Source organism: Festucalex cinctus, chromosome 14 (assembly GCF_051991245.1).
Source record: "Festucalex cinctus isolate MCC-2025b chromosome 14, RoL_Fcin_1.0, whole genome shotgun sequence".
Taxonomy (NCBI): Eukaryota; Metazoa; Chordata; class Actinopteri; order Syngnathiformes; family Syngnathidae; genus Festucalex; species Festucalex cinctus.
Window position 1 is genome coordinate 14,291,828 of NC_135424.1, and position 22,346 is coordinate 14,314,173.

The 22,346-nt window shown below is 38.4% G+C and overlaps 2 protein-coding genes and 1 long non-coding RNA gene across 9 annotated transcripts in view; 2 read left to right on the plus strand and 1 right to left on the minus strand.

The window, feature by feature from the left end:
- lyst (lysosomal trafficking regulator) overlaps positions 1 to 1,467 on the plus strand; it is a 56,893-nt gene extending 55,426 nt beyond the window's left edge. For all 6 annotated transcript variants that reach the window (XM_077495094.1, XM_077495096.1, XM_077495095.1 and 3 more), the window contains one exon: positions 70 to 1,467. In XM_077495094.1, coding sequence (XP_077351220.1) covers positions 70 to 208 — 139 coding nt within the window. In that variant the 3' untranslated portion in view covers positions 209 to 1,467. The remainder of the gene's footprint in view (positions 1 to 69) is intronic.
- Positions 1,468 to 3,655: 2,188 nt separating this feature from the next.
- On the plus strand, positions 3,656 to 22,144 carry gng4 (G protein subunit gamma 4). 2 transcript variants are annotated; one of them, XM_077495610.1, is made up of 3 exons: positions 3,656 to 4,111; positions 6,202 to 6,308; positions 19,477 to 22,144. In XM_077495610.1, the coding sequence occupies exons 2-3, from the start codon at positions 6,210 to 6,212 to the stop codon at positions 19,603 to 19,605; spliced, it is 228 nt and encodes a 75-aa protein (XP_077351736.1). In that variant the 5' UTR covers positions 3,656 to 4,111; positions 6,202 to 6,209; the 3' UTR covers positions 19,606 to 22,144. The 2 variants fall into 2 exon arrangements, with proteins under 2 accessions (XP_077351736.1, XP_077351737.1); XM_077495611.1 differs by lacking the exon at positions 3,656 to 4,111 and adding an exon at positions 4,937 to 5,050.
- On the minus strand, positions 18,086 to 19,443 carry LOC144001370 (uncharacterized). The gene is made up of 3 exons (XR_013278465.1): positions 19,131 to 19,443; positions 18,486 to 18,716; positions 18,086 to 18,210 (listed from the first exon to the last, which is right to left on the minus strand). It is a non-coding gene; the product is annotated as an uncharacterized LOC144001370 (long non-coding RNA).
- Positions 22,145 to 22,346: the final 202 nt, after the last annotated feature.

Below are 22,346 nucleotides of genomic sequence, written 5' to 3' on the forward strand. Positions count from 1 at the left end.
ATTTCGGGACGGGATTTGCACTTGACGGGAATCTTCCTTTGACGAGCATCTTGTGTCTGTGTGCCTCAGCCTGACGTATTCGTGCGACGGCCACCACCTGTACACGGCCAACAGCGAGGGCACCGTCATGGCCTGGTGCCGGCGGGACCAGCAGCGCATGAAGCTGCCCATGTTTTACTCGTTCTTGAGCAGCTACGCCGCGGGATGAGTGTGCGTGCGTGTGGACAGGTGAGAGATGGTTGCGAGGTGTAACCTCGCAACCATCTCAGCAAGAAAAGCTGCTCCTCCTCCCATGGAGAGAAACAAATGACTCAATAGCCTGATATATATATTTACATAGAGGAATGTTTGTGACAAGTCGTGGCTGCAATAGACACTTTATTTTTCCCATCTGTTTTCTTTGCCTGACGTTCATTTTTTTTTTTTTTTTTTTTAAGCTGCTAGCTTGGCTAAAAAGCCAAAAATTCTCCTCCAGGCTTTCAGCTCGCCTCAAATAAACGAATGTGAGGACGAGCCAATGACTGCATGCCACAATGACGCTTGACTGTGCGGAGGTGAAATTCACTTTTTATCCACAGTGGAATGTTGATATCGCTTTTATTTATTGGAAATCGTCTGCAGGCCAGCGCACTACATGCAACCTCTCACGACGCAGTTAACAGCATCAATTTGTGATTCTACTGAATCTGAGCCTTTTTTTTTTGGAACCCTCAGACGGTCCGTCCCGATCCTCCTGTCTGCTCTCGAAAAGGCGACCAAACGGCTCCCTCCTTTCATGCAGCTATATAATTTTACATTCCCTCACTTCTTTGCCGCACTTTTACTTCGTCCATTAGCATGGTTGGAATAGCAGTCACGGCGCGTCCCGCTCGCCCCAACCGCCATTTTACTTCACGTCAAGCCAATCATCTGTTTCATCGGCAGAGAGCAATAACAGATTACATGCAATAGGTCCTCATTTTTATTCTTGTACTTTTTGCCTTTCGAGCCTGCTGCGGCGATGTCTTAACATTTCACTCTTGTTTACAAGAAAGGGAATCTTTGTTTATAAATGCAACTTCTCCTTGTGATGTTATTCTGTTTCCTCCTCATTGCGCCTCTTACATCACCACTGCACAAGACCGTTCTGTGTTTACTTTCTCCTTCCACATACATTCATTTCCACGATGAAACCTTTTTATATGAATAATCTTTTTTTTTTTTTTCTCGCCCCATGTCTGAGAGTGTGATAGAATTTTTGTGTGTGCATTGAAACAGGCAAGAAAGTATTTTTGTCTCGATAAACTTGAGCTATGCATAAATGACATCTCGTGGATGGTGTTGGATCTAATTGACCCAGTTTGGACTGAGTTTGAAAGGTCATGCTATTTTTGTATATATGTATGTGTGAACAAACCAAGTGATGAGCATATTCTAAATATATAAATATATGTGTATATATATAGATAAATATTTGAAGACCTATTACACGAAATTGTCTTGTGTGTCATTTTCTTGGTGCATCTGGGGGAGTCAGACTTACTGACTCAAGATTCTGACATTTAAAACACAATGTAAGTTGCGGTTGAAACGGGATCAACATTTTTTTTGAGCATTCTAGTAAGGACAATCTGTTGGTAATTTTGTGGTACAGTATATGCCTCTGTTTACCGTGCAGATGGTGCTGTTTTGATTCTCGGCCAGTGACCTAAAACCCAGCTACAGTAGATTCTGAAGCTCTGATTTAAAAAAATAAATAAATAACTGGTGCGTCAGGAAGAGCATCCAGTGTAAAAAATGTGCCAAACAACTTCAACCCTTAGGACAAGCTGAAAGTCACAGCAACAACATTTTCACATTTTGTTGATATTTTGATAAGATGACAGGCGCTAGTCGTGAAAAATTGTCATATATTATGGGAGATGCCTGGCAATAGCCAGATCTGGTAACTCTCCACAGTAATTTGGTCGGGAAAAGGCGGGATATTCTGTACAATAATTCGAGTTGATTGGACAATGCGACATTCTACACGTTTGTTTTAACCAATGGACCAAAATTTCGTCTTCGTTCGTGCCGAAGGGGAGAAAAGCACGAACATCTTACCAGCTAGAAATGCACGAAGCGTCTCTCGCTGTTCAACATTCATCAAGGAAACGGTGAGTTACCAGAGGGAGTGGTACAAGATGTATTCTCCGGAGTTTGTGAACTCACAAATACCACAAGAATTCATCTTGCGAGAGCAAGGTTAGGGAGATGTAGGTTATGGTAAAAATTTCTTGATTACACTTGAAATTTGAACTAGAATGGTAAATTATTGATCATAAATATGTTAACACTGCATTTAATATGAATAACCGTTAGAGCAGGGCTGTTTATTTATTTTTCTTCAAGGACTTTTGATTATTTAAACTGGATGTGATACAATCATTTCTCCAATAGCTAAAAACTAAAACTGAACAAAAAAGTCAAAATCTTACTGTAAAATATCTTCATTCCTAAATAAAATTATTTTTATTTTTATTGAATTTATGCATCCATTCTCTGTACATTATTGCTTATCCTCTCAACCATTCACACCTACTGTCAATTTAGACTCGAGTTTCTAGCTAACCTACCGTGCACGTTTTTGGTCTATGCAATGAAACCAGAGTACACCCATGCAAGCATGCAAACACCACACGGGAAGGGTGGAGCCTGCATGGATTCAAACTCACGACCACAGAACTGTGGAGTGGATGAGCTCACCATTAGGCCACCTTAACAGAAATGATTTCATGAACTAAATTTATTTATTTTGGTATAATGTGGGGAGGTGAGTTGAAATGCATGTTTAAAGTTGACTTATTAGAATGAGTCATTTTCAATGTTATATAACAAATTCATCACGTTTATTTTGAGTGCATTTTATTTTTATTTTTTATTTTTTGCAAAGCAACATTTATTTTTGTTTAATTTGGGAAGATACCTTTTTTCCCCCTCTAAATTTGTGTGTGTATGTATAGTTTTTGTTTTTGTTTTTTTAATAATTGGTATATGTACGTATGTGTATATGCATGTGCATTTGTTTGGTCTATATATCTGTGAAGTTATTTGATTTATTTTGACTGTGTATGCTGTATTTGTAACGGTCCTTCTGTAGCTGGGTTGGGGCTATGGGATGGAAAGGTTTGGGGGAAAGGGGGAAGAAAAGAAAAAAAGATATCCGGAAGAATGCTTTCTATGTATGTACTGTTTATGTCATATGTTATATGTCTTCCAATAAAAAAAAAAGTTATCAAAAAAATAATAAAGATAATAGTCGAGTATAACATGTTGAATGTTAAAATTATAGATAATCAACACGTACTCATTGTATGACGAAAGGGTTGGGGTTCACAAGACAAAAAAAATAGGATAAGGAGTAACAAAAAATGTAACATTTATAAAGGATTTAACTTAGATTCAATTGCAAATTCGATCAGATTTTAAGTGGGTATGCTACTTTAAATCAATCTTTTACATTATTTTTGAATAAATATGCAACGTTTCAAGTAATGTATTTCACAGTTAATTTCCCGGGGACGTTAATGCCCCACGTAATGGTTAATTACAGTAACGAAATATTTGTACTTCGTTACTCCACCATTGACGACCCTTGTATGCAGGTGTGTACATTTCCGGTTGTTCCGATGAAGGAGGGCGGGGCTCTGATGTCAAAACTGAAGTAAAGGAGAAAAAAAATTAGGGAAGCCTGCAGCTCCTTTTCATGTCGTCTGCTGCATCCAGGAGCCGTCGCTGGTGCGTTCACGGTCGGCGTACACGGTGGGAGAACGCGCACTCCGCAGCTCCTGCCCCACACGGCGCCGTGAATTTCGTCGTCACACGGAGGTGTCCCCCCTTTTGCTAGCCCCAGCCGCGGTACTCCTCATCTTTTTCCCTTGCTCCTTCTTCGCACGACTCACGAATCGGATCTGCCGAGGCCACATCGCCACGTACCTTGAGCGGAATCCACCGCGACGAGGCTGGTGGGGTTTCTCCTAGCTTTTGACATTTGACAGATCCTCTTTGTGTGTGAGCGTGCGTGACTGCGTGTGTGAGTGTGTGTTGGGTGGAGCCATCCCGGAATTCTCCAATTTGGAAAAAGCACAATCAGGTAAGCCTCCACATCAGTGATATTTAGGCAACATGTCCATTTTCCCCCCTCCATTGCTATCTTCTCTCCAGACAGGCCTGCCTGCTCGAGTCTATTGAAATGCTGCTCGTGTTTGCGGTGTTGTGTTTTGAATTCAGCGACGCGGTTATCATAAATAAGAAGGGGGAGGAAGAATCGAAGGGAAACCTCAGTGGTGAAAGGCCCACAACGCAGAGCAATACATTGGCATCAGGGGAAGAAAAAAAAAAAAAAACATTCAAAAGCACCATTTTGAGTCTACGGGTGCAGATAATCAGGACCAAAAATGGATTCAACAGCACCGCACCCATGATTATAAAATTGTGACCAGGTGTCATTTCCCGGGGATGGTCTTGCTCACGTCATGGGCGGTAGGTCAAACTTGGGCCTGGCAGAGGAGCAAGACAATGCAATAATGTCACACTTTCTCGAACAGAGCTACAATGTGGTGTCCATGTAAAATACAAACAATTTTTTTTTATAAAACTGTGCAAATGCAATTTATTGTGACTCTTTGACTGCCAGGCGTTATAAAAACAAAATAAAAAAAATCCACAGTGCCAGCCGCTTTTGAGCATTTTAACTCATCTTTCAAGGCAAAAAGAATATTGTTTTCCTTTACTACATATACAATGTGGCTCCTCAATGAAAGATCGCATTCCATCCATTGGAATTTTACTAATCATCATGAAACGTCTTTGGCAGTCAAAGAGTTAAAAAAAGAGAGAGATGTGATTGCACAAGTGCACACTTTAGAATTTGGGACGTGGCTGTGTTTAGAGTTAACCAATCGCATTCAAATTCTTGTTAAATAAATTGGAGTCAGTGCTGAGTAAGCTGTTCTAGTATGCTTTCCCTGACATTTTTACGCAGAGAGCTTTCACAGCATCAGAGAGATTTCATCGTTCAGTCAGGGAAAAGGTACTAAAGAATCTTCAAGGCAATAACTATACCATGAAACAGCGACGTCAGTCTTCATCAAGAGGAGAAAATATGTGCTGAAGTTGTAACAAAAATGTCAGGAAAGCCTACTAGAACATCTGAACTTTAATTGGAATTAGAATTAGTTTTAGGCAGGCTTTGTTAGGGCACATAGTTCATATTTGCATAGATAATTTACTATTTTGAATACAGTTATAGTGAACTCCTATTTGTGGGGGATAGGAAGTGAGGTCAACCGTAAATTGCCATAAATAATTGACCCTAAAAGTGTTCATAATCGTCCATATTAATAGTTTAAACTATAAATATGCTACAAATTATGATCGCAAACCACTTCAATAGCATTTCAAAGGCTTACAAACATATTTAAACATTGCTGTACCTTTAAAACTACATTGTATGTTTACAAAACTAGCTAAAACTATCATTATAGCGGAAATGTCCTTCGTTTTAGTCTTTGGTAATTAATTTAATACATGAGCCTCTGAGGATGGTTTTAAATGTGATTTTAAGTATATTTATTCTGATATTAACCGGAATAAGGAAATTTGAAAGCGTGTCATGCAGAAGTGACGTCATTGAACAGCAGCCAATAGAAAAGCACATTGAGATGACGTCCCTGGGCGACCATTTTTCACGCTTGACTTTTTGCCTGTTTTTTTGTTTGTTTGTTTGTTTTTTGTTTTGTTTTTGTTTTGTTTTGTTTTGGGTTTTTTTGCATTTAACTCAGCCAAAATGCAACATTAGGTAAGAAATGCGTTACTTCTCTAATTTTACCATCGTGTTTTTAAATATTGCAAGTAATACACCTTTTAAAAAAAATAAAAAAAATAAAAAAAAATAAAAAACTAAAATTAAAAAGTACCACCCTGAAAACTAATTAAAAACTATGTGGTAAAAGTTCGCTTTTTTAAATGCCATGTTTAGTCCTAGTTTGGTGAAACTATTGTGAGCCAAAGGAGACATATGTGCCACCATCTTATCTATCCTCTCCCAGTACTGTTGGTTAGTAGGCTACATTTTCTAGAAAACCCAAATATTGAAGGTACCCTGTAGCTCTGTGCCTAATACATAAATGGTTGTAAAGTGCTCATTCTCAACACCCTAACCTCCGTTTGTGGGGTTGACAGGGAGCACCATGAAAGACGGCATCGCCAACAACAGCACAGCCAGCATCTCCCAAGCCAGGAAAGCCGTGGAGCAGCTCAAGATGGAGGCCTGCATGGATAGGATAAAGGTATGTCACTTAAGTGTTTTTCTCTTCTATTAACACAAAGGATGTCATCTATGACACTGAAACGTGTGAAATGTGTATTTGTGTGCTACATGAATGTATAGCAGGGCTTGAATAGTTGTCATGATTGTTGCTTGCCAGGCTAGCATAGCATAGCCTAGCATAGCCTTTCAAAAACTGTGAAAATAATTTCCTGTTATGGGAGCACATGTTCAATTATTTTCAAGTTAAAAACAAACAAAACAATTAAATTGTTAACAATGTTTGTTTACCAAACACTTTTTGTATTTAAAAAGAAAAACAATGACCGCAAAACAATTAAATATTTTGTTATCTGCCCGATTAGCTGTGGAGCTAATTTTACATAACTGGCAGCGGGCTGGAACCTCTCATGTCACTATTATTATTATTATTATTATTATTATATTTGTTAATTCACGCATTTAGTTTTTTACATTTAGGAATATAAAGTGTAGAAAATGTTTTTCTCCCTTTTGATGGTGCAATGTTAATGGCTGAACATACATTCCATTTTGGGGGTCTCCTGACAAGTGATAATTTTGGAAGTATGAGGATCCTGCCTCCCCCAGACTGAGCTTCTCTGGCCACGACTTAGTAGCAAGGGTTGGCGAAAATCTGCAATTACCAAACCACGGCAAAACTACTCTATCAGGCACTATCTTATCAAAGCTAAAGGTAAGCAGAGCTGCATGGAGTTTTGTTCCATGTACAAGGTAGTAGACAGTGTTAGCTTCAGATGAGTGGCGCACAGAACAGTGAAGTTGTTGACAGAGTCGGCTTGGTGTTATTTGAGTTTTGTGATTTTCAATGCGTGCGCCATATACAAGAATCGGCACACTAATTCACTAGTGTGAGTGGTGATGAAGTGCTGCATCCATGAGTGAAAATACAAGTGCTGTTTTTTGTTGGGAGCTATTTTCCGCTTCTCAGTTCGTGCTCATGATTTTAGACTTGGAGCTCAACATGCCCCTCCTACTTTGGGGTATTATGGTGGAAACGTGTCAGATTTCTTTTTTTTTTTTTTTTTTAACTGAGTTCAGTTTAGAATTGTAAAACAACAACAAAATACAGAATGCCTTCTTTGTGACAATGGTAACAACTGACGTTTGAGTCATTTGTGCTTTTTAATCAGCCATAATTTTCAAATGCTTACGATATTGCCATAAAACGACGTCCTGTGATATTGTTTTTAATTTTGTTGGGTGTGATGGAGAGACTTTAAAGTTTGCGTCATCAAGTCGTTCATTATGCCCTCCGCGTGCTCCGAGAAAGATTTCCCCACAGTGAAAGAGAGTTTGCTCGCATCAGCACGGCAGACGAGGCTGGAAGCCTGCCACGTACCTTCATCGCTACTCGTCATCTTTCATCCATGCTCGGCGCTACGAAAGCTGCTTGCGAGGAAGAAAATCCTCACCGCATCAAAAACATACTTTATCACAAGCATCCTCTCTTATTCAGCCTATCATAAAATATCATACGGAAAAATTATATTGCTGTATTTATTCATAATATATATCATAGTATTTATTTTTTAAGTCAGTCAACAGTTCCATGTTTTTCCACAAGCAAAACTGATACCACAAGCTAATGCTGCTGCTGGTCTCTCATTGTAATTTGTCTGGATAGAAGTCTATATATGACAAAAATAAATGATCATGCTGATAATTATACTCGGCAGTCGCCATTTTGCTGTCGTGCACCATCAGTATCTCTTCTTTTCCCTAATAAGCGAAGTGTGCATTAGGTTTGCGCATGCGCGAGGGGAAAAAAACGAGGCTACCAACCACCCTATCAATTTGAATGGCAGAGATTAGAGTGATGACAATCTTTGCCTAACTGTACACTTTAGCTTACAAGTCAACTTCCCCGATATCAGTAAACCACATGCTATGCATGTTAATAAAAAAACAGCAACTTTCCAGCCGTTGAAACGTTTCCATCGGATCCAATTCATTTTCAATGACCCTTTGGTAGTTTCGCCTACCCACAATGCACCACTCCGTTACCCATAACACACCTTGAATTCGAGATGCGCACTTCGCTTATAGTTCCATACATGCTGAGTGGTTATTTGTTAGTGTCATGATCGATGCATTCACTGCAGCTTGTTTTTTTTGTTTCCCAAATTGGAAGAGGAAAATCAAAAGGGCGAATGCAGAAGATGCTTGGCGATATACACCGTCGTCATCCGCAACCCGTGGCAGTGGCCTTCTCATTCAATACATTTGCTTTATTTTCATGGCGATGTACATTGTAGAGTCTCACTGAAGGCACCAAACACGTGGAGTTATATACTTAACAATAAATGGTGAAAATAATCAAATAAATTCATAAATAGCCACCCTTTTCTCTGATGACTTTTTTGCACATTCTTGGCATTCTCTCGATGAGCTTCAAAAGGTAGTCACCTGAAAGGGTTTTCCAAAAGTCTTTATGTAGTTCCCAGAGGTAACAATGCCAAGAGTATGCAAAAATGTAACCAGAGCAAATGATGGCTAATTGGCTATTTTGGAGAGACTCTATAATATAAAACGTGTTTTCAATTATTTCACCTTTTTTGTTAAGTACATATCTCCTTCCGTGAGAATTTACAAAGTAATCAGTCATGAGAATAAAGCAAATGCATAAAATAAGAAAGTGTGTCCAAAACATTTGGCCTGTACTGTACATGGGACTCAGTTGTGTTCTCTGTGCTATTAAACCAGTAAGTCTTAATGTGCAGCTCCCTCTAGTGGTACGTCAAAGGATCACTGCCTACATACAGTTCAGCTATGTACAGGGCTGGACTGCTACTAAAAAAATCAGCCCTGGCATTTTGTCTTAGGCATACCGGCCCGACTCTTGCCTAACATGTAGTTCTGCCACTGATGTTGATTGATAATGTTTCAGTTTGCTATCTATATTCAAAATGTGGTAATGGATTGGTCCTTCTAAATTGTGGCCCAGTCTCTTGTGGTAAAATGTGGGAAAATAATGATTAAAAAGCACTGCATCGTCCCCAAAAGAGGCCGGCCCACCGGGCAACTGCTCTGAATGCCAGTTGGCCAGTCCAGCCCTTGCTATGTATAACTTTCTTCAACACATTTGCATTTAATCTTTGAGAACTGTTTGGTTTCAAATATTTAGACATCTATTTATTAAATATGTGCTATATAGCAGTGGCGGTCAAGCTTTTTACACCAAGTACCAATTAAAAAAAATAAATACTTGTGCCGCAATAATGGCAAAAACTGAAAGACAGTATAAGTATTCATTAAAAAATGAGGCACTGTTTTGTTCATATGCAGTATATTTAATATCATATTTTACTTAATTAAATTACAAAAAATCCATCCATCTATGGTTGGTACTAGTGTTGTTCCGATACCGTTTTTTGGCCCCAGATACCGATTCCGATACCCAGCTTTGCAGTATCAGCCAATACCAATACCGTACCCATACTAAGGTTTTTCTTTTCCTCAACATGAAAAAGCTGTCCTGCCATTGGTTCAGAGCATTCAAGGGCCAATAGGATATCTTAGATTGGCACGCAGTGAACATGTCACATATCAGTGAATGTCGTGCACGAGCAAGACACAAGATGCTGCATCCAAAATCCTATATTAGCGTTGGAAGTAATGGTATCGGCATGTTACTTGTGAGTAGTCACCGATACCGATACCACTGTTTTAATGCAGTATCGGCACCTGCCGATACCAGTATCGGTATCGGAACAACACTACTTTTTACACCGAGTACCAATTATAAAAAATACATACTTGTGCCGCAATAATGGCAAAAACTGAAAGACAGTACAAGTATTCATCAAAAAATGAGGCACTGTTTTGTTCATATGCAGTATATTTAATATATTTTTCTTAATTCAATTACAAAAAATTCATCCATCTATGGTTGGTACTGCTTAATTCAGCATTCACACTTGTTATTTTGATTCTTTATTTTTTCATCACTTCACTTTTTTTTGCACCAATTTACACTGTTCCAATTTCAACATTTTCCAAAAATTCATACCGACCGGGCTCATGTTTTCCTTGTTAGACATACTTAGTTTTCCCACAATGTAACTTTTTTTTTTTTTTTTTTTTTAAGTTAAAAAAACAAATCCCATTCTTCATTTTCAATAAATAAATAAACATTAAATGCAAATGATATCAATTTAAAGGTAAATACAACTTGGGCAGTGATTCTTTTGGGTACTGGAGGGAGTCCATGTGGTATTAATACCACACTTTGAGAATTGCTCTGCTATACATTTTTATTTAATCATGACTTAAGTACTTTGAAAAATAAATGTACAGTTCAAACTGGGCTTAATGTTACGGTGGCTTACAAAAACATATTTACAAATAAAACCTGCTTTGCTTATACTGGGACGCTAAGTATTTTTTTTAGGTGCTCCTTGCTGTAAAAAAGTTTGAGAACCACTGTTCCCAATAAAACAAATGATGCAGTAGAAGAAATCTCGGACAGTAGAATATAACAGCAAGTAAAGTAACAAGTGTTCTAATCCCTAAGGTTTCCAATGGAGGAAAAAAAAAAAAGACACAATCAGTGACGATGGGCTATTTTCATTCCCATCACATCTCCAGTTTGTATTTTTGTCATCTAATAGCTTGTGAAGTGGAGGGCATGCATGAATGAAAGCAGAATAAAGAGCGGAGGCAGAGGACGGAGCATTGTTGGCGACGTCTGCTGGTTTCTTTAGATTTAATTAAGGGACGTGAGGAGCCCGAGTGTGTCTCGGTGACAAGAGCGGGCGCCTCATTGAGGGACCTTCTCATTAATCGCTCAATCAGCCAAAGGAACGTGAACTGTGTTAATTAGAAGGACACTTCCTGCAACGCAGGGCTGCAGTGTAATTACCAGCCGGTCTGGACTTTAAACACACCCACCAGCACGCACACACGCATCTCTCCTCCTCAGCAAAAAACAAAAAACAAAAAACTAAATTTGCACTATCATTCACTTTGACTATCAGAGTAATTATGCACTTTATTTGCGTCGTAATGAAAGTCTTGGTTAATATTCCCTCTTTATAGAAGCGTGATACTGCCGAGATAACTAAATTAGGCCATCTAGGGCAATGTTTCCCAACAGTTATGAACCAAGGCACATATTTACAGCCAATCACGGGACACGTATAGAAAACAACCATTCACACTCACATTCACACATATGGGCTATTTAGACTCCACAACTTAATTCTTATTAAGTTGCTCCGTTTTTTTTTTGTTTTTTTTTTAAGAGAACTACTCTGGGGAAAATAATGCTTTATATTTTAAATGGGTTTTATTCTTACAAAAATCTGACTTCACTGTAATTTTACTCCTATATTCTCATATGTACTGTACAAGTTTCTTCTATACTAATTATGAATGTGCAAGTACCTATACCATGTATTGGTGTTGGGCCAATACCAGTCCTTATTTCAAGGTATCGGTACTCGCTGTGTCGGCCAATACCAGTATTGGCCGTCCTCTTGTGTCCAATTTATGATCTAGAAATTAGAAATCAGAAGAACAGAAAATTGAAAAATGCTATATTGGGATAGGTATTTCTTTAAGTTTATCACTCATTCTTTCTTTTGGAAATTTTATGTATCAAGAGAACTAGTGGTATGGATGACTGTTTGAGTTGAGTACTTGTATTGGTCTATGGAACATCCCTATATTCATGTTATTATTCATTCATATTCATCTTTTTTATTCTCATAAAGTTACTACATTTCTCATACTATTGCAACATTATTCGTGTATTACAAATTTCTTATTAGATTTTTAGAGAACTTCTTTTTCTGAAAAATTGCTTGTCAAATTACATCTTTCTGAATACTAAGCCTGTTTTCTTTTATAATAATCACTTAATTCTTTTTGTACTAGGACAACTTCTGAAATAGTTCTTCATTCAGGTTACATTTGTTTGTGAATTGACAGTTATTGTAAACATTTTTTTCTTCTAGTATTACTTTATTCTCATAAAAATAGGACTTTTTTATGTAGTCGTACTCCTATATTCTCATATATGTGGATGATTGAGAGAGAGGTTTGTCTGATGATGCCAATTTTATGAATTATCATGTGGTGCGATGAAAAATTACTATTTGAGACTTTTATTTTGAAATATATTTAAAGGCAGACAACAAACGTGCAGCGATCAGGTTTGTGCTGTATTACAACTGTGTTTAATAATAAAAAGTTACACTTTTAGCAACTGGCACATAGTGGTCATATTTGGACATCATGTGGTATGACCTGAAAAAAAAACTTATTAATTTTGTCCAACAAATGTATATTTTCATCATAATTTTACTTGTGTGGCTAGTTCGCTTGTTTTGTTTAGATGGCTAATTGTTAGCCTCATAACTTTGATTTAAATTGAAAATATTATGTGGTGTGACCAACCATCATCTGTTGCAACCACTGTAGAAAGTGTTCCATAATTTTACTATTGAAGTATAGATGTTCAAAATTGTAAATAATAATACAATTGCAGATGAAAGTCGTAATAATAAAGAACTAGACTAAGTGCAACTTTTGCAGAAATTGCGTGGGAATGCTGAAGGCAAATAGCTAAATGCTAAGCTGAATGCTATTGAAGTAAATTGAAAGATAAATTGCGTGAAAATTGCAAAGTAGTAATTGTAGTTGAAAGATAAATGAATAAAAAGATGTGAACACGGGAGGCGTGAATTGTGTTTTCTGAAAGTACTGTACTCTCCATTCAAGGTGGAAAAACTAATGATATCCAATAGAAAAAAGGCACACACACAAAAAAAATCGCTCAATAGCGCCACAGAGGCATGCAGTACCCTCCATTCATTTTGATGGAAAAGTGGAACTATGTCAGTTGGTATACATTTATACCATTGTGGGCTTTCAGCAGTCCCACAATGATTTTTTTTAAAAAAAATTTTATTATACATTTTGCTTTGCTGGGTCTGGTATAACCCTTTTCTGTCAACAACCCATGTATGGTTTTCTTGTATTAACATTATGGTACAACTTCATTCTTGCAGAACTGTGAACTTAATCATGTTGCTATTTCATGTATAGTTATCAATTTCCTCTCATAATACATGTAAAAAAATATAAATACGAAATGTATACTCATTAAAAAAAAAAAAAAATCTTCAGTTTTTTTCTTATAATATTATTCCAGTTTTTCAAGTAAACACACACTGACAACATAACATGAGAGGTCTCCAGGCTGGTCCACCAGTATTATACCAAACTAAAGTATGCTGCCCAGTTCCCCATCCCACTGATGAAGTTGTTATTTTAAAGGTGACATATTGTTGCTTTTAAGTCCATAACGTATTACAATGGCATATAACACAAGCCGCCCTATTATCCCGAATAGTGCCATTTGCACTAAGGTTGTAAACACTCTGATTAGTTGACATTTAATAGCTGTATTGATCTTCCTCTCTGCTGTGTCTCAGGAAATACAAAGAAGAAGGAAAAAAAAAAATCCCAGCCGGGCTCGCAGTTAGCGCAAATTGTTTTGGAAAGTTGCGACTTGTCACGTCCAGCAAAGAAAATGTCACCTGTTCTGTGCAGTAGGGAGCCGAGGGTGTGTTGCAATGACATATCGACTTCTCATCTTGCTCTGAGTCAGTGCAAAAAGTCAGAGGAGCTCTACAGCAGAGGTGGTGTGTCACCCGCATAAATAAAAACAAAGATGAATCAACAAGAAAGGAGCTTGTTGCGGGAAAATGGATTGTAGCGTGTCACGTATTCTTCACCCCTAAGATGTGGCATCGTGATGTGATGTTGAAACACCATCATGTCGTGTGATGGTAAAAATAGTCGCATAATAATCATCGCGTGTTTTTCGCATGTTGCGTTGAGTCCATCAGACAAGACATCAGATGTGTGCGTCCTCCATGTAGATATCGGAGCCTTCATCATCTCGCTGATGCAGCTGCTCCTCTTTCCTCCGTTTGCCGACCCCTCCACCCCCCCTTCCATAACATGCCACTCAGATCCTGAGTGGAAACCTGCATGTGCATCCACTCTCTGCATGCTACAGCTTTTGAATGTTTAGTCACTTTTCCACACTGAGAAGCTCATAATGCAACAATTCAAGTGCCTAACATGGGGGTTAGAATTTTAAATTAACTCTTCATTTATTGTATTTTTGTTGTTGTTGTTGTTGTTGTGCTTTCTCAGGTTGCTAAGTAAGATAACATTAAAATGCCATCTTACATAAAAAGCATATATAGTAGTATAATGAATAAAAAAAAAAACATGCACACACACATTAAGTAGAATTAAAATAATTTTTCAGGTTGAATTGCACTTGTTGGAGTAATTTTATCGAGAAACTTTTACTCGTTATATTTAGGGATTTCAATACCACTTTTTTCAGCCCGAAACCAGTACTGTACTGGTATTTTGAAGAGCTATACTGGTATATCCCATTATAGCATTTTTGCTTAAAATTGCATGTAATTAATGGCAATTTTCCATTCTTCTTATTTCTAGTTTGTGATTGTAAAAGAGCCACAATAACAGGCTGATACTTGTATCGTGAGTACCAATACCTTGAAATAAGGCCACGCATTGGCCTGAGACCGAGAGATTGACCAACTCCAGTTATAGTGATCCCCTTTCAGCTGATTACAGTTTTTTTTTTTTTAACTATTATGTAATGTAATGGAATGTAAACTATCATGCAATGTATTTGTTTTGGTTCATCAGAGAGATTTCTGTCACGACTATTTCATCAGGCGAGCGTAACCACTCGTACAACGCCTCTATGGACCCGCCTAATGAAAGCAAACTTTTCAAGTGACTTATTTACTGTAAGTGAAGCATAGCTTGACAGAAGAGGCACAACGCCATACACAATACAGATATTGATATACAATATTGACTTATTTGTTTAGATATAAGCTACATCACTATTTTAAAACGGGTCTTCCAGTGACGTTTTCTGTGAGGAGAAGCACATGTGCTCAGTGCAGGCATGTGTGAATATGAATATGTCACAGCCAAAACAACAATGGAGCACCACAGCTGTGTATTTTTGTTGACAACAGAGTGAACCACTTACTACTTGTCTACTGCATTCAGAACACAGACGGGCAAAGAGGCTTTGTTTGGTTTTAAAATCACTCACTCATGACCTCCATAATCACTACACAGGATTATTCTATACTGTACTGTTCACTCATTAGTCAAATGAAAAATAGTTTTCAAACATTATCAGGTCTTTAATTGTCATTGTTGATCAATGTAAACATTGTATTGTTTAAAGCTGTATTTAAAAAAAAAGCATTAGCTTGGCCACAACATGCTCCTATCTCTTGTATTGAAGAGAAGAGCTACTGTATAACTTTTTATGAGAGTCAATAGGTAAAGACTTTTCACCCAGGGCAGAAACCTAGATGAATGCCTGATTAAAAACTATAAAAGTTGCTCTAAAAACTAATTAAAACTAACCGAATTTAAAGAACAAACTTGAAAAGAAATAAAAACCATAATGAAAAATTATAAACTATAATAACCCTGCAGCCAGCAGCAGGTATAAACTGGAAATCACGATTTTCAAATTGTAAATGTCAAATTTTTCTAGTCCGATTGCTAGGCATTTTTTGAGGCCAATGCCGATACCGATTTTTGACGGAAAAAAATACCAATTACGGATTCATCTGCCGATTAATATATATTTAATGCGTAAGATTATCATATTTATTTGAAAGAAAAACACTCCCAAAGTCGATGCTAACTTCCTGTTAGCATTTGAATGGGATCCTCCCTTCACCTTTAGCATGAGAGCTAGGCTAACAATGTTTTAAAAACGAAGCATGTTTTGTATTTAAATATACAGTGGATGTAATTCTTATTGTCGTGTGTTTAGTTTTACAGTTAACTGTAAAACTAAACTGTCATTAAACAGCTTAAAGGACACTTAGGGACAACAGAATAACCAGAATAACATAAGCTACACATTTGCTTGTTGCTAATGCTACGCGAGCAAAATGGTGCATTTAGGGTACTTTCACAGTGTCGGAAACTTCGGTTATCTTTGATTATAAGGTTTTAAGGGGAAAATAATTGGCCATTGGCCCAAAAATTATAATTGCCATTAATAGGTCGCTTGCACATCGTAATGCATCATGGGAGTTTTTCCTTCGGGCGCCATATTGGGTGTCCGCCGGTTCACAAGGTACACTCGCGAGTTACACGGTAGAGCTTATCAACCTGATGTCATTTTCGCAGTATTTTCACGATTTACCGGAAGATCAAAAACAACGATACAGGCAGAAGGTGTCTCTGTGTGGCGGGATTGATCCTAATTACGTCCTGACCAAGGGTGATTTTTTTTTTGACGGAGAAAGCTTGCTGGCCAAATGTGACATCTCTGGACATCTTTCACTACCTCGTGTTGACAACATGCTCCATAACACGCCAACAAATCCCCGGAGGCTTACAATTATTTTGTAAGCGGGTGGATACAGAGTGTAAACTTTAACATCGCATCAGAAGAAACGGTTGCTGTTGCACGTAAGTAAACCACATGGCGTTGGTAATTCTGCACACAAAAATGTTGATTTGTTCTCAGGCTTCCTGTTATCATTGTGTTTACATGCACAGCTGGCTTTACCTGATGTGGTTTTTCTAATAATTTTATAACAGGCAAATATGGCAGAGCGTATAAGAATAAAAAGTAACTGCACAGCCTCCCCGTGGCTTAATTAAATTTAATGCTACCCTTTCACTAGTTACATGTTACTTAATCAACTTATTCTAAATGGTTAAGGTTAACCACTCTCAGAGGACGTATTTTTAGTTTCAGTTTCCAGTACAATAAAACGTGTTCATGGTAACTACTGAGCATACTGACAGCTTTTCTTATGATCTCACGGTTAAGGAGGCTGTCACAACACCCAATTTCTGTCTGGTGCCAGATGGCAACAATTCCCATCACTTGTCACGACAACACCAATAGTATTACCAGGTATGTATGGCTTTACTTTTTGTAGTTTCTTATTTAATTCTATGTTTCATATTTTCATTACAATGTTTGTAATATTTTCAGATTCAGGCACAGATGAGTTTAACTGGACGGACTTCTGCGACTTTGTGGTGTGGACAAAGTGTGATTGAGCGAGTCCACCCAGATCGCTCGTTTTGGCCAGTTGGAAAAGCCAGAGTTTTTTTTCCCCCCAAAATCCCCTCCTTACCTGAACTGCTCGGGAGAGCATTTACTAGATCAGCAGTGGACTTCCAGTGTTCCTGCTCAGCCGCTGTCACCTACCACTTGCTCATGTACTTCAAAGATGCGGAATAAAGTAGCTTTTTGTGCTGCAGCAGATTGTAAAATCAAATGATATCACTTGAAGTGTGCCAATCTAGACTGCCAAAAGGACAGTGGTTTCGTGACAAGTGTGAAACAAGGATTATTGGGAAAACTGTAACACAGTACTGGTACTTGTCTTTCATTAAACAAATTTAAAAGAGAGCAACTTTTTCCTCTGTACATAGCATAATGAAAGTCATTGCGTACCCCATCAACATTACATCATACCGTCATCAGGATGGTAGGCACCTGTGCTAAAATAAACTACATTAATTAACAGTTCAATTTTTAACCCTGAAATTACTACATCTAATCATTATTCACTTCATTTTTTGTGCTTTTAGAAATAATAGAGATTTATGCCATTACTTTAAGAGGGACCATATTGCACATTGAGTCAAATCCTGTCATTTGTATTATGTATAGCTTTGTAAACAAACCCAACAATAGAATTTGTATAAACGCTGCCTTTATTAGCGCCAAACAAACAGTCGCATGTTGTCCTCCTCCAATGCTTTGATGCTCGCCTTCGTTTCCATCATGTCATTGGCAATCAAGTCGGTGTGGCATGAGATCCCTAAAGAAAAAAATAAAGAAAAAAATCACAAAAAAAATACGGTACCAGTAATAGGTTTAATATAGTAAAGTAGTATAGTTTTTTTGTCAGTGTAAAAGAAATGTACACATTTTGTTGCATTTTTTAATGTATGACCATTGCTACAGGCAAATACTTATTTCTATAAACACTTCCAAATGTCTCTAAAATATAAGGTGCGTGTACACACACAAACATAAACACATACATTCACTCATGCATACAATATATCATGTAATGAATTCTGAGTGGCATACCAGAGTCAATGATGTCAGCAGTACTTGAGGGTACAGGTTACTGGAGCCATCTGGCTGCATAACTGCAACAATCTCTGCCACTTCGAGTCGTCTTTTCTTTGCTTGTCTCTCCTGTGCACGTTCATATCTTGGCACCGACTGGGCTGAGACATAGATGTTGTAACTTGGGACCCAACTTTAATGTTGGAGCACAGTCGGGATGATTGGACAGAAAAACGGGCGCAGGGCGACCTGTTAAAATAAACAAATATATAAACAAATAAAATATGGAAAGACTGGTTATTTTACCGCAGTAGGGTGGCCGTGAATAAGTTCTTTAGCATGATGTGTAGGCTACCGGGGCTCTGTTTTCTTGCATCAGCCCCTTCTGTCTCTTTTTTTTTCCAAGTTTACATTTTGCCACCAAAAAACATGTTATCGGCATTAAAAGCCCAAGACTAATCAATCCAATTTCAGCAGTAAACACTTTGCACTGGCACTACTTGGGTGAAAATGTTCGATGTTAGCTTTCGGCTAACGTCCGCTAGCCAGCTTGTACTACCGAACTTGCTTGCTCACGAATCCAAAACATAAGCAACTTGCCCATATATGGGCGGTCGAAACGTTATTAATCCTCATGCATTAAATAAAGGTAAACAAGCTTACCGCTCACAAAGTGATGGCTGCACACACGAGCCCAAAGTAACGACTTCCCTCCGGAGTCCGCACTCCTCTGTCTCCAGGCCCTGGTTCCTAATTATTTTCGGAATTCGGAAAAAAGACCGACCATTTCCCCCCTTGGCTTTGTTCGAACAGCCAACGATGCAGCAACAATGTACCATTTTAAACGCAGAAAACAAACGTGATAGATACGTGTTAGACCGAATCGCTACGTAAATGGAGGCCACCCAGCATGGCGACTACGAGAAATCCGAGGCGGAAGTGACGACATGTGCAAGCGACCTATTGGTCGGGCCCTAATTTTTTCCATGTTCCTTATTGTCTTCGACAGGTGTCCAAAGCCGCGGCGGACCTGATGGCCTACTGCGACGCCCACATACGCGAGGACCCTCTCATCGTGCCCGTGCCGGCCTCCGAGAACCCGTTCCGGGAGAAGAAGTTCTTCTGCGCCATCCTCTGATGAGCTGCGGGCGCGGCGTCGCCTGCCTTCTTTGTCTTCGCCACACCTGAAGCGACTTGCCACGGGCGTCCATTCCGGTTCGGCCGGGTGGACCCCTGGTGTTGGTCGGGCTCCGTCCTGGCGGCTGAGGGGTGCTACAGGGGGCAGTCTTGTTCAATAGGTTTGTTATTGCTTTGTTATTAGAGAACAGCCTTGCTCAGTGCTTCATGAGGTGAGAGGTGTTTTTCTTTCTTTCTTTCTTTCTTTCTTTTTTTTAAATATCCTTTTCTTTAATCGTGCTAGATCCGATCTTGCCTTAGGAAACAAACGTGTGCCCAGTAAACGTCTTTTCACCTTCCATCGTCTTGAAACATCAGTGCCTTTCAGTGTGCGAGCTTTAAAGTCTTTTCTGCAGCATGCACTGAAAGCACCAGTAAAACATGACACCTGGCTCATTTCACTAATGAACTGTTGGATGAGAGTCTCCTGTATAGACTGGTGTGATTTGGTGAGAAGCAAGCGAGCTAATCTGTTTGTTCAAGCGACACAACTCGTAGGCGCTGATCACTGTGCAAGCCTTTTAGTCCAAATGAAGTAATAAACCTTCCCTACCGCGCCCTGATGCATTTTACCTTCGCCGTTTCCTTCCATTGACGCTTCAATCAGTCTTTCATCACATCCTGCAGCTTCCCATTGGAATACTTTCCAATTGCTGGTTGCAGGACGTCGAGTGTTTTCTGGGCATGTTTCCTGGCTCTTTGTTTTGCCCTTTCAAGAGTGAATGGACAGGCCTTTGACATTAAAGTGGAAGTCAATCCAAACATTTTCTTTACAATAATATGTTCTAAGCAGCTCCACTAGTCAAAACATGGTATTCTGATTTGTGGGATGTGAATTAAGCAGCAAAAATGTCAAAAAACAAATGTCCACTAAAAATGACATCACTCTTGAGCCGTGATTGTCTGTCGCCTGAGCAACTGTGATGTCATTTTTAGTGGACGTTTGTTTTTTGACATTTGCTGTCCACTAAATAATGACATCACAGTTGCTCAGGCGACGGCGAATCACGGCTCACGTGTAAATGTAAAAAAAACAAAAAACAAACGTCCACTAAAAATGACATCACAGTTGCTCAGGTGACAGCCAATCACGGCTCAAGTGAGCAACTGTGAGGTCCTATTTAGTGGACATTTTTTGGACATTTGCTGTCCACTAAAAATGACATCACAGTTGCTCAGGCGACGGCCAATCACGGCTCATGTGTAAATGTAAAAAAACAAATGTCCACTAAAAATGACATTACAGTTGCTCAGGCGACGGCCAATCACGGCTCAAGTGAGCAACTGTGAGGTCATATTTAGTGGACATTTTTTGGACATTTGCTGTCCACTAAAAATGACATCACAGTTGCTCAGGCGACGGCCAATCACGGCTCATGTGTAAATGTAAAAAAACAAATGTCCACTAAAAATGACATCACAGTTGCTCAGGCCTCGCCTGAGCAACTGTGATGTCATTTTTAGTGGACAGCAAATGTAAAAATGGCCGCCCCCTTAAAACACAATTAATCAGAATGCTGTTTACACTAGTAGGGGTGCATAGAACATGTTATTATAAAGAAAATTATTTGCTTGTCTTCCCCTTTTTAAAGCCAAAATGGAAGCCTGCATGTTCCTCTGCTCCCGTATTGACCACCGCCTCCAATTACAAGCAGCTGCGGGTCTTTTTTATTTTTATTTTTATTTATTTATTTTTTTTCTCTTTTCCTCTCCAATGTACAGTATGTTTCAGTGCCAATCCTTGTGAAAGCAGTGTTATGGTGACACTGCGCAAACGCACACTTCCTCTTTGTTTGGTTGGTTTATTTGGAAGAAAAAGCACACTGTCTTCTTTACATGGTATTTAAATAGCATTTACAAATTTTTATGATGAATTGTCAATGATTGTTTATTAATATTGTTATTATCAGTAGTATTATTGAATATTTGTTGCACAGCACTGACTGCTACATGATGTGTAGTGTGTGCTACCAAGCTTGTACGATACCTACAGTGGTTCATTATTTACAAATCATGCAGTTATACATAATATGTGAGTATTTTTAAAATACACAAAGCGTGTTAAATCTGTGAAATGTGAGGTATTTTCCTCTTGGTACTTGAAGAGTTATTGTATTACTGATCCAACTTACAGGAATGATGAAACGTCCATCGTTTTCAGGTTATTATTCTTTATTTATGAAATCCTGAGACTAGTCTTGAGGTGTCCTCGCAGACCTGGTAAGGATGGTGCCAAATTTGAAACAATAAATAAAAACATAACAGCTAATGATGAATTTTGCATGGTTGTAGGATCAAAACTAGAGAGAACTGTTATGATATATTTGACTTTACCAGGAGGCTGCTCTGTACATGGAATCACACCTGAGGTCCGATATGTTGACGATGTATTCTAAAATGGTATTATTGTTTTTGTAAAAAGAAAAAAAAAATGCATTTAATTAGCAAGCTTTGTAAATCCTTTGATGGATAAATTAATTAAAGAAATATATCAAATGGGACTCATGCATTTTATTTAATGGCCACAAGTGGGCAACCCCACTAATTACTAAAGATTCTTAATTCAATAGTTAAGACTGATATAGTGTTTGTGTAAAAACAAGACATCTAGGAATTTAGTGTCTTTTGCTACCAGTGATGGGACATTGTGCTTTTCTATGAATGTTGTGTAAGTGATCATTTGAAATTATAAACAATGATCAA

Coding starts and splice junctions, on each gene's coding strand:
- gng4 (XM_077495610.1), top strand. CDS start 6,210: ATGAAAGACGGCATCGCCAACAACAGCACAGCCAGCATCTCCCAAGCC. Junction 6,309..19,476: donor CCTGCATGGATAGGATAAAG/GTATGTCACTTA, acceptor TGTCTTCGACAG/GTGTCCAAAGCCGCGGCGGA.